At 41.7% G+C, this 18,782-nt stretch overlaps 1 protein-coding gene across 4 annotated transcripts in view; it reads left to right on the plus strand.

Annotated features, from left to right (window-relative positions):
• The first annotated feature begins 13,509 nt into the window (after positions 1–13,509).
• Positions 13,510–18,782, plus strand: part of EFCAB2 (EF-hand calcium binding domain 2) — a 30,895-nt gene continuing 25,622 nt past the window's right edge. Inside the window, exon 1 of one of the 4 annotated variants that reach the window (XM_065057925.1) lies at positions 13,510–14,014. Coding sequence is in view for 2 of the 4 variants with exons in the window: in XM_065057928.1 (XP_064914000.1) it covers positions 13,961–13,998 (38 nt within the window). In the remaining 2 variants the exon portion in view is untranslated. Of the gene's footprint in view, positions 14,015–14,085; positions 14,594–18,782 lie in introns of those variants that run through there. The other 3 variants (XM_065057928.1, XM_065057927.1, XM_065057926.1) reach the window with 3 other exon arrangements.

Raw genomic sequence — 18,782 nt, forward strand, 5'->3', positions numbered from 1 at the left:
ATCTTTAGATGACTTATTAAAACCAACTTTTTTCCTTTATCCTCTATTTCTTCTCTGAAGCCAGACTCATCACAAAAGCCAACAGGATTTTTCTAACTCCATAGTAACTAACACCAGCAATGCTCTTCCAAGTTCTTAGGCTTGACAATTTGAGAGTTTGTATCTAATGCCATGCTTTAGCAACCAACAGTAAATCAGAAGCAAGCTTTAGGTCCACTGTTTATTTGAAGCACTCTTATTATGAGGCAATACTTCTGGTAATATTTCCTTCTGTTCCTTTGTATTGCTCCCTTTCTTGTTTACAGCTTCCCCTATATTGTCTCCCCCATTTGTATGTGTCTCAAATGCTTTCATATACTTGAAATACTTCACCATAATGATGCAGAACTTCACTTTGCTGGAACATTGAAACGTCTGGCTTGAACCTGATCTGCACTGGCAGTAGATCGCAGCGTGCGGCAGCCCACGTGAAATGAGCTGAAGATCTCCGTCTGCTTCTGAGTGAACAAGGAGTGCTCTGGAGAATGCTACCCCAGATAACCCCCAAACTGACAGCCTGGGAGGGAAGAGAATGGATATGGGTGCCAAGTCACTTTTAACTTTTATTGCTGTGAACAGGTAACAAATCCACAGAAGCCACTTTGGATACTCAGCAGCAAAACTTGTATAAGGGTGAAAATACTCCCCTTTCTCTCATGCCTTCCTCCTCCCTGCCATGCAAACAGTTACTTTTGTGGTGGGGACCAGGGGCTGGTGCGGACCCATCACCCACAGCTGGCAGCACGTTGGGTTCAATCTGCTGGAAAACCAGCACCTGCGGGCCAAAGATACCTCCGAGCCAAGGCTGGGAAAAGTCTGCAGCCTGATGCAAGAAAGGGAAGAATTTGTTTGGGACAAGTGCTATGGCCTAACAGGGAGGCTGTGGCTTGCAGGCAGAGAGCAGGAAAAAAAAGCATGGAGCCCAAATGATGGAGAAGCCCGCCGTATGCAGGCTGAAGCAGAAGGGCTGGCAGAGCAGCAAGGAGCCTGCCTGCTCACCTGCCTGCCTGCTCACCTGCCTGCCTGCACAAGGGTAGGCTCTCAGCAGCCTGGTGCTGGGATGCTACCGGGTGCTTTCTTGGGTGATATCCAGAAGTGGTCTGAATTAAGTTTAAAACAAACAAACAAACCAACAAACCTGAATAAACACTGTGCTCTTCAGAGTGTGTTTTGGATTTTAAGGAGTTTTGTTGAAATTCGAAGTTTACTTTGCTTCTTTGGTCAAGTTTATTAAACTATTTTATTACTTCTTCTGCTGGAATTGCTTCAGAGGTTCTGCTTGGAGAATAATAAAAATGAGAAAACTCCTTAGAATTGAGAAAATTTATGAAACATAGTATTTTAATTAGCAATAAAATTGCTTGTTGCAGGGCACCAAGATCTCTTAAAATCCTAACAGCCAATATTTGAAAATAAAAGCATTTAAAACTGAGTAACAGTATGTTAATTTTCCCCTTTCTGCCCTTTAGGTATATGTGGAACCACATTTGTAAGGATAAAGGAGAAGTCTTTTCTTTCAGTGCTTTTAACAATCTGCTGTTTTATCTGAATTGGAAATTGCATTTGATATCTGTCTTCCTTTTTTTCCCAGTCTTTACTGTCGGTGCATCTGCTGAAACTGGGGGTGTAAGAGAGGGAGACGTGTGATTTACACTGGCAGAGCTTACTGCTGGACTCACTGATGTTACTTGTGTGAGGCAAAGTTAAGCAGACATATATGCCTCATGGTTGGGATTGAATATGAGTATATGCCTCAAGACTAGGATTTTTGCATTAGCCATTTAGATCTGCTGGTGTTTTAGATCCTCCTCTCTTTTCATTTTTTTCAAAACTTAAAAGTTCCTTTATATAATTCTGAGAACTTTTCTATCTCATTATCTATATCCAGATTTTCTTTCATCCTTTTGTTTTCTTATGCTTCTGTTTCAATCATTCAACTGTGTTTTCTCACTTTTATTCTTATTTTTGTTCTATTTTGAAATCCTTTAATTCGGGTTTCATTCTAATTCTTCTTCTAACACTAATGCCTCACAGATCTTTTCTGTTCCCAGTGCATGTTATCTGTCTTTTTCAGTAGACAACACATATGCTGTCGCTCCCCAGCTTCCAGATATTAGCAATTTTATTCTTGATTTCTAAGTGGCGATATAAAGTGGTGAATTCCGTGCAACTATTTGTGATCACAAAGTTGACAAAAAAGAGCTTTTAAAACCTAGGTTTGCCTGTGAAACCTTATGCTTAATGTAAAACCAATTCTTGTCTGCTGCAATCCACCAGGCTATTGAAGGATGTTGGGAGGATGGCCAAAATAGTTTGGTGATGGCTCTCTTAAAAGCAGAAGACATTCTCCCGATATCAACCATTGAGTTGCTGCTAATGGCACTGGCTCCTTCATAACCAACCAGATCTTATGCAGATCCAAATGTCAGGCCTGGAGTTTTGAGTGATCTGTGAATTTATAGAGCGCTTTTTTCCCCCCCCCTTACTTTGTAACTCTGATATAACTGAATAGTGCCACTACTGAGGAAAAATAGATGGGTATTTACTCCTTTCAAAGTCTCAAATCAGAGATTCTCCTCTCTGTTTCTCATTTCTCAAATCTATAGGGGAGCCAATAGCTCAGGCTGATAACTATGCATTGGTATTTTATGGCACTGAATATAGGTTGGAAAGTGATAAAAACAGAGCTCTGAAAATCAGCTTCTTCCTTCTACTATTGAATCAAAGTAATCCTACTAAGACAGAAAACCTCCTTACCTCCTTTAGCCCTTTCTGGGACTATGTCGTATTTACTGTGGAGGCCTTCAGTCACTCTGGAAACTGGACTTCTGAAAATATGCTGACAATTTTGGCTGCTAGAGTCATTTAGGAGAACAAGAGGTTCTCAGACTTCTGAAATTTTAGATCAGAAGAATCACGCGTATCTCCATGGCTACCAGATCAGTTCGTGAGCATCCTGACAGATTTCTGGTAGCCATTTTGGAAGCTTTCATAGATAAAGTGCTTAGTGAAAAGACTACTGTAGCCACACAGGCCAAGACTGTATATATTTGACCATCAGTCAGAAGGGAGGACATGGTACTGCACCACCTTGCTATTTGACCTTGATAAACTTGCTGATGTCTGGGCTAGAGGTTAGCAAAGTGGCTAATTTAGTGGCTTGGGATCTGGGAATCATGGGCCTGTCTACATCTCTGTGAAATCTGGGCACCTAGCATGCAAATATTTCACTATGGGAAGAGGAGAAGTGGTGGTGGACTGCAGGCCATGCTTCAAGGATATGTCTGCTTCCAGGAGCATCTTTGGAGGCCTACAGGCACACAGGAGGCACACAGGACACAAAAGGGGAACATTTTCAAAGGGCTCAGCACTTGGGTATGCACCTGTCTGAGGTCCCACATTCTTCTTATATGCCTCCCTTCTTGCTACGTCCTCCACATTTTCTTATTCTACATTTTCTTCTAGAAATTAACCTCAGCTTCACCTCTTTAATACTATATTTTAGTGCTCTCTTCAATCATGTGTCTTTAACGCGTCTTGAATGCTCCACACTACATCTAAGAGACAAACTACTTGCAAAGGAGATGGGGAGAGAGGTACAAATACTATCTTAAAGATACTCTATACTATCTTAAAGATATCCTAAATTATACAACACTAACACTCAGCCCACATGCAATAGATACATGATACAATATCACTTTGCAGGTAAGGCATTCCGAACTTTTGGAGGTTTGTTCTTAATCCTGTAAATAACTACAAATGCAAAATCACATGTGTTAGTGTTTGAAAAATAGGGGTTAAAAGACTTATTGAGGGTCACAGCTGAGGTCTGGTAACAGAGAAACAACACTTAATTTCACTGGCAGATTTTGTCTAGTTTAGCTACAGCGGTTTAAGATCTTACCGTCCCAGCAGCTGCACTGCTTGAGAAGTGACAGAATGGGATGTGTGATCACTCCCTGGGTCACAGCTTTGTTTATCAATTTAAAGTGTTAAATATGCTGTGTTGTACAGCCAGGCTGGGGTGAAACGAGGCACCTGATTGCCACCTGATTCTTCTGTTACAGAGGGGGACATGACAGCTGGCAGTGGAAAGTAAGGTCGCCAAGAGACAACAGTATCGCCTCAAATCACTGCAGCAAGGTTTGGTCTTCAGGCTTCCAGATCTGGTTTAGTTAAAAACTACATTCCTTCTCGGACTCTGTGTTTGGTTGAGTTAATCTAAACTGACAGAAACTATAGCTCTCAAGGTGATGATGATGTACACAGCACTGACAATAAATACTGCTGTATCACGAAAGTATATACAAAACAGATTATAGATGTGTTCTATTTTAATCATATACTTCAATAAGTAATTATAAGAAAATAACTGTCTCACACTGTGATTCTACTTTTAGGTTTATTTACACAGCTGTCCAATTCCTGGTGGTAAATCATGGTGCCAATGACATAAAACTGGGAAAAAGTTACCTGTCTATGGTTTACTGATCCTCAGTTTCAGATGGATTATTAAACTTACATTCCCACTTTGTAAAGTTTAGTTAGCAGCTTAAAACTTATGCATATATTAGGTAGTCCATTTTCACTGTCCTGCATAGTCTTACTCATAGCTTCCTTAAGTGTAATTGATCACAGCTTTCCTAATGCTGCAAATCTTTACATTTTGGAGTAAACTTACACACTGATCTCTGGATGATCAGTCTATCTGATCAGCAACAGTGGCTTAAGCAGTTGTCGCTCCCTACATTCTGCTGTGCAAGTATTTATGTGGCTATTTAGCAAATGAGAACTTATCTCGCTGGGAAATAACCCATTAGTACTTTGTTGCCCATTTGTTTTTCCTGGGTTATTTTTCAGGTTATTTGTCAGTCCCTGGTGTGGTTCACTGAACAGCCTCATAAATGCTTAAGTGATACAGCTTTGAATGTCCAACTCTAAGACAATTTAAATGGCTTTATCAGGATATTTAAGTGCCTCTAAGTGCAGATAAAGATGCCTTTATCTGCATCTGTCTACACGATCTGTTAAAATCAGTTTAGCATGTTGGAGTTTTCCCCACTCCTTAGGGCTCTGCATGTGATAACTGCTTGTCTTTCTGTCCCACAAAGGCCAATGTCCTTACCATGCCTTCCTTTGCAAACAATGCCATTTTCCTTGCAGGTACCAACTAGCCATTTCACTCTAATAGTCCACGTGATGCAACGTAATAAAGCTAAATTTGTTTGAAAGTGGTGGCCACTGTACTCTGTTGAAGGCATGAAACTTCTATTTCAGAGCTGAAAAAGGGGTCATATGGTCCACGTTTTGTGTGTGTGTGTGGTGGTTTATTTTTCTTTTATTTTTTTCCCCCAGCTCTGTTAGCTCGCCTAACAAATTACCATGCTTCTCTTTTCAAGCCCTGCTTTTGCTTCCTCGGTGGCCTCCACATGAAGGGAGCACAGCTGGAAGCTAGTTCAGGATGGCGGCCATCTGAGTTGGGAGAAGGCAAGCCAGCAATGGACCAAAAGCCCTTTCCACCCACTGATGGAGGACTGTGCCGAAAGTCTCAGGCTGCTGTTTGGTGGCAGGTCTGTGTTTTCTCAGTCCCAGTCAGTTGTTCCTAGGCTGTCTCTTCTGCTGCACTCACCCAGCTCACAAACTGGTAACCACAACAATAAAAAAGAGTATTTTTTAACTTAATCAGTTTCCTACTCAAATCCTTGGGGCATGGCAGAGAAGGTGATACAAAAGCAGGTGATGCTTACCCTGGCACAGTGACACTGAAAACTCAACCAATCCAAAGTATTGGTTACCTCTCTTAGTTCGAGTTACTGTGTCTAAATGGCTCAGTAGACAAACACTTCCTAAGTGTAGATTTATGACATATCTAAATAGCTACACTGACAAAATTTACAAGTGGAGGAGCAGTTTTGATGGTTTATTTTTCCTGTTCCCTAGAATGAAGAATACAGAAAATGTCAACTCTTCCTGATAAAATTGGCTGAACTTCAGCTTTTGACAGTGTAACCATCTATTGTGGTATGAATATTTTACATTCATAGCCAACATGAAAAGTCTCTGAGCACAGATTAGATTTTCATTAATACAGTTATCTATCTTCTGGCCACAGTGCATCAAGTCCCCTAGCTCTCACAAGGGAATCAAACAGGAGTTCAATTTCTTTCTTATTCTGAAGGTAGAGAAAATATTTCTGGGATGTGTTTTAGTTCTGTTCCTCTGCTGCATCCCCTGCCCTTAAAGTAACAAAGTATATTTCTTACTTCAAAGCAACTTTCATTTTACAATCATAAGTTTATATAGGAAAATTTAAAAAACATACTCTGTACACTATCTCTAGTTATATCAGACTTAACATTATTTAAATATGCAAATGAATTTAATATCTGCAAAGTTAACACATATATTTAAATAATAAGAAAATGTCACAAACCTGGAAAAACAAGCTAGCCACACAATTAGCCATTTGAACAAAAAAACTCTGAGATGAATGAGAACTGAGGTGATGCTTATGCTATAATGCTGGTCTTAATCCTGTACCATTTGTGTCAGTGGAGATGAATAAATTGTGAATCAAATTATGATCAGTTCCACAGACCTTAACCTTATTCCCACTGAAATTCTGGAGTTAACAGGAGCAGGTAGTGGGGTCAGACTTGTAAAGACAAATTCTGAACACATTAAGTTAATGGGACTTGTTAGAGAATATGATTTTCTCCCTTACTGTCCTACTGTAGATTTAAAAGGATAATGCTACGTAAATTATCCAAACATTATCTTCTGAAGCACATGGTCTAGATTTTTTTTTTAATAAATTGTAGCCAGTATGAGGCTATGTTTTAGATTTGTGCTGGAAACAGTGTTAATAATTGCCATGGTTTAACCCCAGCCAGCAACTAGGACCATGGAGCCACTTGCACACCCTCCCCATCATCCAAGTGGGATGGGGGATAGAATTGGAAAGGAAAAACAACAAAACCAAATCAAAACAAAGGTGGGTCGAAATAAGAACAGTTTAATAGGACAGCAAAGGAAGATAATAATAATAATAATAATAATAATAATAATAATAGAATATACAAAACAAGTGATGCACAATGCAATTGCTCACCACCTGCCAATAGCCCATTCGTTCCCGAGCAGCAGTATTTGCTCCCCAGTCCACTCCAGTCTATAGACTGAGCATCTCACCACATGGTAAGGAACAGCCCTCTGGGCAGCTTGGGTCAGCTGTCCTGGCTTTGCTCCCTCCCAGCTTCTTGTGAAAAGTCCTTGACTTGGTATAAACATTGCTTGGCAACAACCAAAACATCAGTGTATTATCAACATTCTTCTCATACTAAATCCGAAACACAGCACCATACCAGCTCCTAGGAAGAAGATTAACTCTGTCCCAGCCGAAACCAGGACAATAATACAGGGATGTTTTAGTCATTGTTGAGCAGGGCTTACACAGCACCAAGGCCTTTTCTGCTTCTCACACCACCCCACCAGAAAGTAGGCTGGAGGTGTGTAAGAGGTTGTAAGGGGCCACAACCAGGACAGCTGACCCCAACTGACCAAAGGGATGTTCAATACCATATGATGTCATGCTCAGTATAAAGCTGGGGGGACAAAGAGCAACAGGGGGACATTTGGAGTGATGGCATTTGTCTTCTCAAGTAACTTACACGTGATGGAGCCCTGCTGTCCTGGAGATGGCTGCACACCTCCCTGCCCATGGGAAGCACTGAATTAATTCCTTGTTTTGGTTTGCTTGTGTGCGCAGCTTTTGCTTTGCCTATTAAACTGTCCTTATCTCAACCCACGAGTTTTCTCACTTACTTTTCCGATTCTCTCCCCGGTCCCACCAGAGGGGAATGAGTGAGAGGCTATGTGGGACTATGTTGCTGGCTGGGGTTAAACCATGACTTGCATTCTGAAGAAAACAGAAAAATCTTAACTGCTTAAATTGATGGGTTTTCTTATACCCAGGTTGATTTTGGTTTTGATTATTACTAACCTAGTGAGTACAGCAACATCTCCATGCCCAAATAATCTTGACAGATGATCTGAAAGAAAGTAATTCTGCTACTCATGTGCTAAGAGAATTTTCCTAAGTATTAAAAAGTACTATATCATGCCTCATATAAATCGATTCAGTACCATATATGATCATTTACACATCCTTAGTTCCTCCACTCATCCCAAAGTCCTGTGTTGCAACTCATGGCTTTGTAAAATATACTGTGGGCCAATTTACCCATGCTATGGCCTTTACACCCTTAATTTGAATGTTATCATGTAACAAATAACAAAATAAGAAATTTTTAAAGACTAGCTTCGTAACATAAACACAATTCCAGTGTTCAACATTCCCATTCAGTTGTGATTGTCCAAACGTCAGTTTGAAACCTATGATTTTGTGTTTTTCTCATATATCTCTACATTATTACAGGGCCTCCCTTAAATATTAAACAACAATCAAAGAGTCCTTTGCTTTTTTAAGAACACCAAAATGAGCCTTCTGGGTAATATCCAAGGTCTACCACTTTGAGCATCCTTTCTTCTAGTGAGGCATAAAGCAGGTACACAGTGGAGAACCAAGGAAATGGGTATATTGAATATTTTTTCTGTCAGCCTGCTACAAATAGTTTGTGATTCCAGGATTTTCTGAGTTAGGGCCAGTAAAGAGTATTTCCATGTATTCAGGACCACTCATGTTTTTTTCCTTTTCTTCCTAAGTATGTAAACTCAGGGATTTGATAATATGTTATCTGGGAATTTTTTTGCATGGTATTGAAACATGCACAAATAACTTTATGAAAAGAAACAGAGAAAGGAAGAATGGAGTTTGCATTCATGTTGCCAATGTCATTGCTTTTGTCTCCTGCAGGAGCAGTTCCACTGATGACATTTTGCTGGTCCAGAGGTCCCTCATTCCTGAATTTCAGGCTGCTGGCTGACACCTTCTAGGTTGCAGAGGAACACAGGTATCTTGGATATGGAAACCAAGGTCTTCCTTTGAGGAAGCAGGCTTTCTTTACCAGTCTGCGGCCCTTGAACTTGGCTCGGTGTTCAGTGGTGAGCCCCCGCTGACTGTGGAGCATGAGAAGAAATACTCATGGCAACCTGTGTTGCTAGGCAGATGGATGATTGTGTTCTGTTCCTGTCACTGTGTTCTCAGGGATCCTGGCTTCACTTCTAGATATAATTAATGGTAATAAAGTCTGAAGGTTAAAATATGTAGATCTCTAGGGCCATTTCTGTGCCTGGGTGGGATGAGGAACAGCATCCTGGCACTTAGAAATAAAAGTGAAAGCTTTTTTCTGCTGCAGGTCTTTAGGCATAGTCCCAGAGGCCGAGCACTGCCAGTAGCTCCTTGACATTGAGGAATACTGCTGAGGGAAATAAATGCTTCCTTTTTCCTAGTAACTCATTTTTAATGCATGTTCAGTCACTTTTCCTTAGATGCAGCTTTGTTGAAGCTGAATAGGAGCAGCTAAAGATCCATAGGATTGTAGCTGTATATGAGCAGCAAGAGAGATTTGCCAGTACAGTTCCAAAGCCATCCCATGGACTGAGAGGATTTGAGATGCTGCTATTATAAGCAGTCTTCAAACCTATTTTTTCCCTTTCCTTCCTCCTGAGTTTTACTTACAGACTCAGCCAACCACTGAGCCATCTCCCTCTAAAAGAACATCTTACCCTTCCTGCCTTCCTCCCTATTTCTCCATCACTTCTAATTGCATGGTCCAACTTCCTGGCTGTGCTGATTCAGATGCTTGTCAGACCCTTTACCGAATTTCTTAATATGGCAAAAAACTATTCATTTTTTGATGGATTATTTTTTTGCTGCTTCAGTGACTCATACCTGCTCTCAATGAAGGGCAGAGCCAGCACAAGGTAGAAGGAAGTTGTGCAGCCAGCAGAAGAGAAGGAAGCGCGAGACTTGAAGAAAGAGCTGGATCCTCCCCTTTCATCATCGGTGAACTCCAAATGTCTCAAGGAATCATATCCTGACATTTTATTTAAGAGATTTGATTTTGGGCTTCTAGTTTTATTACCTATATGAAAAATAAAGGAACCCCCTTGCTAATCCATGTGTTTTTTTTCTGTTCTGTAGGTCAGTGCAGGAAGACTTCAATTTTACAAAGAGAAAACAAAATGATGACAAATAAGATTAACAAGAAAATACCAGCCACCTGGAAGAGGTCAGTGGTAGAGCAAGTAAGGGTGGGCATGCCTACTTGTCTGTCCCTACCCACTCTGTTAGGCTTGTCTTCATGTGGTCCAAGCATAGGATCAAAGTCTGCAGCAGCAGAACAAGCCAGAGAAAGGCTGTCTTCCCTCCCACACATCAAATAACGAGGTAGCTGCTTTCAGTGTAATTTACCCAAAATCGGAAGGGAAAGATACAGCATAGGCAAGGAATGATGGAGTATTTTTCTCATTTTTATCTGGTTGTTGTGTATCATTTGCATGAACAGATAATAATTTAGATAATACTCTGTTTTGAAGAATCTGTTTCTGAGTCACTCAGATCACCTGCTGATCCCAGAGGAAGAGTGAAATGGAGATGCCAAATGCACTAGGGTCACTCGTGTTATATTGGTGAAAAAGAGTACTGTGACATGGAAACACCTCCCAGGTGCCAGCTCTGGACCCATTTAGCTACAGAGGAGCTACAGACAGACTCCTGTCTCAGAACCATAGCTATTCATTTACTTTCTCTGTGAAGGGCACATGCATACGCTTCTTTGTGCCTTCAGTGACATGGTCCCCAAGGACCCACAGAGGGAGTTCTCTGGCGAAGGTCTCCAGCAAGTGTTCAGAGCAAAGGTTTGTCCAAAAGCTGCAACCCTGAAGCCATGTGGGGACACTGCTTTGTAGGACGTTATTATACCTCCTTGAGCTGCTTTATCTTTTACATCACTTTTCCCATTTTAGAGCTGTTTTTCATTGCTGAACAAAATTTCTGAACATATGCATGGAAAATACACAAAATGTGTGACAGGACCCTGATAGCTGAGAGGAATGTGTGTGATGAAATTCGGTGCAGGGGCAAAGGTACCTTACGTCTATTAGACTTCAGTGGACTCAGGCTTTATATCAACAGTGCTGTATTTTTCCGTATTTTCCCTGAGATATTTTCTGACATTTTTTAAATGAAAAATTACAAGTTTAAAAGGGTATGTTCTCTTCAGAGGAGCTCTTTAAAGATCTTGTATGCAGCAGCTGATATTTCAAGCTGTTGAATTAGTAGTTCTGGGTTTCCTTTTGTACTTTTCTGTGCCAAAATGCTATTAGTTTTTTCAGCCCACTCATATCCATGGTTTGAGATGTCTGTGCATTAAGTTCGAAGTCATGTGGTTCAGGTCCAATATTTTATCTGCATTATAATTGTTAACATTTTTTTTCCTACATAGATTTTTCAATACATGTTGCCAGGAAATTTTAAAGCAGTGAGTTCTCATTTTGAAGTGCTTTCTCATTCCACATTTTGTTCTGCTCCCGGAGACAGGGAAGATACCAAAGCTCCGTGTGTCAGGAACTGGGGGAAGAAGGGGAAACAGGTGCTGAAACTTGGCTGCAAGCTATTGAAAGCAAAAGGAAATTCCAGGCTGGAGCAGACGATGCAAACGAAGCACTTTCATTTACAGGTATTGTCCTGCGTGGAATCTCAACAAAACAGGTCGGACAGTGCAAAATACTGTTTACTGAAATTACTGTTAGCTGTAAGTCACAAAAGATTCTGCAGCTAGGCTACCAGTATCAAACTTAACGAGTACAAATGTGCAGGATTTGACCAATAATTTTACATACTCAGAACAATGCTTTCCCCGAGGAGCTACTGTATAACAGCAGCTCCTGAGGGCCAGAGTCAGCGGCTACGATGGGATGTAAATGTGGCAAACACAACGTGTCGTAGCTGTTGTGTACTTCATGATTTCCCCGTGTTTGGTTGGCTTTTGCACACTGCTTTCGTTACCAAAACAAAGACGTGTGTGTCAGATAGGACAGGGTGGTGAGGAAAGCCAAGTGCAAGCCCTGGTGAGATCACTGGGAAGACGTTAAAGGTAGTGGCCCGAGTGGAGCTACTGTCCTGTCACGTCACATTTGCAGTCACTCACTTCCATTCGAAGTAAAAACTGTAAAAGCGCAAGAATCTCAAGAAATGCACACAATAGGTAATATTTGTATCTATTTAAAAACTGAATGTTGTTCGTATTTTGAATGACTAGACAGGATATTTTTAAAGCTTTTATTAGGGAAATGTGGTAAACACTTTGAATTAGTGTTGAATTTGTAGAAGAGCTGTAAATGTCCTATGATGAATCAGGTGATCTGGAAAATTACGTAAGAAATCTAATGCTAGGCACGATATTCAAGAACATGAAATGCCACGTTTGGAGTAGGGGAGAGAAGAGATACAAAAGCTCCGTCCTTGCCAAAATAATGTATTTCACACTTTTCTTCAGTTTCAAACAAGTGACTGATCCACCACCATAGATCTACAACCAGGAAAGACAGAGGTTTTCTGTCTGGAGGGGCTGAGGGAACAAGAAATGGGACCCCTGTAAGACTAAAAGATAAGGGCCTTTCCTTCTGCTGCTCCTGCTGCTGTATCCTCTGACTTTGGCTGCCATGCTATTCTCACCAAAACTTGTTATCAATTTGAAAGGAAACAAATCCATGCTCCTCTTGTAGTCAAACGTGTGATTTGAAGTATTTAGTTACTTTAATAAACTGTTCAAATCTGTAGATAACCTTTCAGAGGGATCAGCTTGGTTAGAGAGCATAATCAGCTGTTTTCCCAGCAGAGTAAGGATGTATTCTCTTGGGTCTCTATCATACCCTCTTTACTCTGAGCCACATTCAATACAAACACAGAAATAAGTGGCTTTCAGGCAAATAGCAAGTGTTAAAATGTCATAAAAAGTGATTCTGTAAAAGCAAATAAGCCCTATTTGGGTTGTGATTTTTATTTTTTTTTAATTTCAGGCTTCCATGAACACTGAGAACTTCACAACTGTTGGACAGGTGTAGGTGAGGGTGTGAGGAGGGGTCAGTCACATGGGCTTCGCAAAAATTTAACATCTGACAAGCAAGCATCTGCTGTGGCAAGGACAATGTTTTAGTTCTAAGAACTTCATGAATATTTATTTTCTATGAATATGTGGTTGCATCTTGCTGAAATATTAATATTTATATTTTCTCTACTTTCACAGTTGTTTTAGAGTCAGAAGAACCAGGCATCGCAAGCATGTCTGCTAAAACACACAGCTAAATTTAAACTGCAGAGTTTTATTTAATATCACTGAGACAGAATATTTTAGCTGTTTTGGCACAATGGTGTTTAGGATAAAATGTTCTTTCACTTTCTAAAGATCAGATACGCAGAAATCTCTGCAATGGCTGGGAAAACTATTTTTAAAAGGCACGGAGTGCGGTGAAGTGGCCGGTTCCAGAGGCTCACCGGGGCCCGGCGGCAGGGGCAGCGCTGTGCCGCACCGGCCGCAGCTCCCTAGCCCAGGTGCGGCCTTCGGACATGGTCTCCCTGTCCTGAGCACAACGTGGGTGGCTCCGCAAGCCCCTGCGTGGCTGGCACTGGGGAGCAGGCCGGGGCTGGGCCTCCACACTGCGGTCCACGTTCTGGGCCTAATGGACGTTTTGGGGAGACTGCGGCCGCGGCTTCCTGCGCGGTGCAGCACCCGAGGCCGGCACGCAGAGCGCCCAGCTGCTGCCATCACCTTTCACTCGCTTTGTGCCTTAGCAGGCCGCCGAGCCCGCAAGGAACGAGCTTTCTAGGGCGGAGGGAAGGTGGTTGCGTCTGTTAGCTCAGCCCGGCCTGCTCCCACCCGGCCCGGCCCGCGGCCGCTGCGAAGAGAAGCGAAGCGGCGGCGGGAGGAGAAGACCCGGCCAGGCCCGCGTCGCCATGGCGACGGCACGGGGCTGCTTGCCATGGCGGAGAAGGTGCGGGACAGCCAGGGTAAGGCCGGGCCGGGCCCTGGGCCTCCAGCCCCCGGGACGTGCGGGAGGGCTGGCGGGGGGGCCGCGCCGCGGCCGGCTGAGTGGGGCCCGCCCCGCCGCGGCCTCCAGCGGGGAGAGAGGCGGCGGCCGGCGGGGTTGGTGCCAGGATGGCGCAGGGACAAGCACCGACAGACATGTATGTGTATGTGTATATACACATATGAATGCACGCACACGCATATATTTATACACAAAGCCTCTGCTCCTCTCTCCCATTCCGGTTGGCCGTCCCGCTGCCTCCCCCCCGGCCCTCCCCGCCTCAGGCCGAGCCGCTTCTCGCCCACGCCCGCCGCCACGGGAGCCGCTGCCCCCGCCGGCCATGGACGCGGCGCTGGCGGCCTCGGGGCGGTGTGGCCGCCGCGCAGGGAGCGCCCGGAGCCGGCTGGTCACGGCCCCTCGCTGGCACTCCGGGATGCACCGGGCTCCCCCTGCCAGGAAAGAGTAACCAGTGCTGCTGATGGCGCCGTGGCTCGTTTTTAGAGGCAAGAGTGTTCTGCTTTAGGGAGCGTTGCCAGAAATTGTATTTTACAGGCTAAAGGTAATTCCTTCTGCAAGGATTTTCAACTGTCATTTCAAGGAAAACGTGCTTCTTGTAAAACCCACAGTATTGTGACTTCTAAAAGCCATCCTTTGCATAAGTAAACTTGTGTGTGTTATAATAGTTTGCAAATTCCAAACATTGTATTTGAAATAATCTAAATAATGGATTATTTCATATTATTTAGGAAAAATAGCCCAAATATATTTGATCGAAAAGTCCTGTATAAATAGTTGCTGTGGATGTTACTGAATATGTAATTTGTTTTTGATGGAACTATTTCTAGTATGCACTTTGCAGCATAGATATCTTGCAGAAATTAAGAAATAAGACTGATGTAGGTTCAGTGAGGACTGTTCTAAAAGTATTATTTCTTTTATATTGTTATTCATCTTTGTTTAGTCTTGTCAAAGCATATTTTCTGCATCTTTCCAGTTTTGCAAATGAAGCTGGGGCGCAGTTCTGGCAGAGGTGGATAGATGTGATAGGATAACAGCCCAGAGGTCTGCTGAACCACCTGAGGAAAGGGAATCTGGTGTTCTGGCAGGATAACAGTAACACTGGGAAGTTCTGGCTCCATGTGTTTTGGGCACCCATATGTATGATATTGAGATTTTGCACCGTTTCGTCAATCCACAGGCAGAAACTTTTGGAAGTTCATGAAGTCTTGATTGCTTGATTAGTGGCTTTTAATGCTGTTTTTATAGTTTCAAAGTGAGAATACTTTGTAAGAAGTTTAATTATTGTATTAGTAAGTTTAATTATTATTTTAAGTTATTATTATTAGTTTAACTATTGTATTGTATGACTGAAGAGAGTCTTGTATTTTTTGTTGATTTTTTTACACTTCATGTTTTTTAACGTCTTGTAAAACACTATTCCAAATAGAGTATCAGATGTCATCTTCTAGAGTAAAATTGTGTTGTCACCCCATCCCAGCTTGACCCATGAACTCCATTCCTGGCCCTCCCAGACTTCTGGATGGTTCATGGAAAGTGACATACCGGGCTTTGGTTTCCTATCTGTAGAATGAGTATAATAACCTGTATCACACAAACAAGGCATCTGACTTCTGTCACTCATGAGAATCATAGTCTGCTTATTGTCCTATAAAGATACCGTGTTATTATAAACAGAGTTTGGGTTGAGGTAAGCTAACAGTCTCATTAAACTGCAGAAACAGGCCTGTAAGAATTAAGTCACACCCATTTCAGAGTTGTTATTAGTCTTTTTGCAGAGAGTAGTTAGTGGGTTAATTAAGATTCTCCAATTCACACATGCATCATGCTTTCTTCCAACAAGCATCCTATATCTATGCAAACTGCAAATTTTACTTTATTATGCTTCAAACAGAACAATAACATTAGTTGTATTGTCAAATAATTAGTCTTTAGGGTATTCGTCTCGGATTTTTGTAGAACTGCAGTTCCACGAGCTTTCATGGTAAAGGTTTCCCTTAGGTCCTATTATTTCCAAGTTTTGTCTTCTTCAAGTTAAAATTCCTGCTTACATGTTTTACAGATGTACAACGTGTACATAAGGAAAAATAGCGAAAGGCCAAATCCTGCAACCTCTTGTACATCATGTTACTCACATGAGTATTACCCTCTAACATAAGCAATTCTTGTGAATAAAATCTTGTATGTGCATAAGTCTGGATGGGAACATGCCCATACTATCTGTAGCTACATGTTTTATGTATGCATTTATATGCTTATGTTTGTGCATTCAACATTGTTTAACGTTTTTCTTCATACCCATCTGATTGTGCTAGACTGCTTGCTTAATCTTTCTCTTCTGTATATTTGACTGTTTCTCCCCTCCTGTCATTCTGTTGCTTTCCCTTTTTGTGCTACTTAATTCGGTCTGTCTGTTCCTCCATTTGCTCTCGGATACCTTCTTTGTAATTTGACATGTCAGATTTTCGAAGTTTTAGTATCTCTGATCTCAAAAATGATGTCACTAGAACCTGAAAGCAAAATGTCAGACTGTTAGTGCCTGAAGTAGAACTAAACAGAAGACAAGACATATTTTTCTCCAGCTGGGATTTAAGAAATCACGTGAAAGTACATAAAGGAGAGAATGCTTGGTGCTCCTTTATCACTAGGGTAATGTTATGTAGTTTATCAGTATTAGAGTTTTTCTACGACCATATTCTTTGTGCCAGTTAGTGCATATTTAAAATGCAATTAATAACTCATGAATTTTAATCCAAAAGGAAGTATATTAACTAGTCTGAGTTCCTGTTTCACCCACTTAAGCCCGTATGAATAATTAGTTCTGGATAACAGATGTCCTTCAGAAAGATACCTGTTTCTGATGCAAAGACCTGCGGAGATGGAGAATAACCATTCCACGGTGGTGGTTTTCCCTGGTAAATGATCAGTAGTTGTTCTGGGCGTTTTGAGTTGCAGCTGCGATATGTAATCAGGCCTCACAGATCCCCTTCCCCACTTACGAAACAGTCACATGGATGTTGTTAGTGGAGATGGGAAATAGTTTTCACCCCAATTTTAGTGCCTTATGTAAATACAATAACGGTGTGTTCAGTCATACAGATGCATCTGCTCTTTAGCTACCCTGGTTTGCTGCCTGGCATGCTGGTGAAATTAGAGAGTTACAGGAGTTTACGTTTGGTAAGAACTAGCTACATACCCATTCAACTACTACCTTCTTGCAAGAAGGAGAGTTGCTCCTACATCACCTGCTCTTCCAAATCCTCCTGTGTATGGAGGTAGGATCTAAAGCTTCCCTCTTCATATCACTTGGCTCTGCTGGGATTCTGTATCGCTGGAGGTGTTGAAAATGTGCTATGGCTGCTCCCTCTATTTTAGTAAAGTTGCCCGTCCAAGCTGAGAGAGCCTTGGAGCTGCCGCAGGCACTGCAGGCGGTTGTAACCATTAATTCTGCTTGGAGCTTGCTTAATTAACGTGAGGGTTTCAAACCTGACACAGAAAAGCGCTTAAGCTGTGTATGGCTTTGGGGAATCCCGCTGAATGGGATAATATGATGCACATGATGCTTAAGCACATGAGTACATTTAAGAGTTTTGCTAAATTAAGGATTTTAAAATGTGTTTTTGAGGGTTTCACAAATAAGCATCAGCATTTGAAAGGTACAGAAGCTATGGATTAAACACTCAGAATAAACCTTCAGGCTAAAGTGGTCCATCAGACAAATTATCTCTCATTTTAAAAGTGGCAGTGTTGCATTTATGAAAAAAAATAACAGTATGAATCGTTAAAAATAAGTAGCTTTCATAGGGCTCAAGCAAGGAATATTTCAACTCTAGAAGAAAATGTGAATGTATGATATCACTTAGGAAATCAGTGTGTGGTTTTATCACAGTGGGATTTACAGATGAGCACTATGAATATTTTTATATCCTCTTGTTGACATTGCTGTGAGAAATAATTTGAGGAGAAAAGTTTATAGCTTTTATTAGACTGTAATGCAGTTTAACACACACCTTGACATCAATCTGAGTTATGTTTTAATATCCACACTTATTTGAGGCTGAAACAAAAATATAAATTATGTCCATCTCCCATGGACAAATGCCGGCTGTAGATCTGATCCTCTTGGCTATACTCCTGCGGTAAAAGTATCTCAAATGGATGTAGAATAGGTAATTGCAGATTGACAGGTTTCTTGTTTCCATGGTGCATAAAATAGCAGAAGTTTTTTGGTTTGGCTCTACTTGTAGCTGACTTATTAAATAAAAAATTGGCTGGTGTGCAGAAAGGCTTGAAACTTTTTTGTCTTTTAAACAATACCAGCCAGCAGATACACAGTGCTGACAGGGAACTGGAGAACTCCCACAAATTATCTTTCCAACAATAGTTAACATGTTATTAAGAATTTACATGTCTACATACTAATTATTCTGAGATCTGAGGGGCTTTTTTTAAAAAAAAAAAAAAGAAAAAATTCGGAGTACCTTTAGTTTGTGTGAACAGATGCTGGTTCATTGTGGGAGATGGGGTAGGGGTGCTGCAGAAGGTGGCTGGGGAAGCGAGGAGCTCCCTGCACGGAGCTCACAGGTACCTGGCGCAGGGACAAAAGCTGTTGGCACAGTAAGGGGCAGGAGGTCCCCAAACCTACCTCTGGCCCCCACAGCTTGGATACTGGATTATGTGCCACCTGACAAGTCTCTGGAGGTATTTTTGTAAATGATCTTTAATTGTAT

This window comes from Columba livia, chromosome 3 (genome assembly GCF_036013475.1).
Source record: "Columba livia isolate bColLiv1 breed racing homer chromosome 3, bColLiv1.pat.W.v2, whole genome shotgun sequence".
NCBI classification, from domain to species: domain Eukaryota; kingdom Metazoa; phylum Chordata; class Aves; order Columbiformes; family Columbidae; genus Columba; species Columba livia.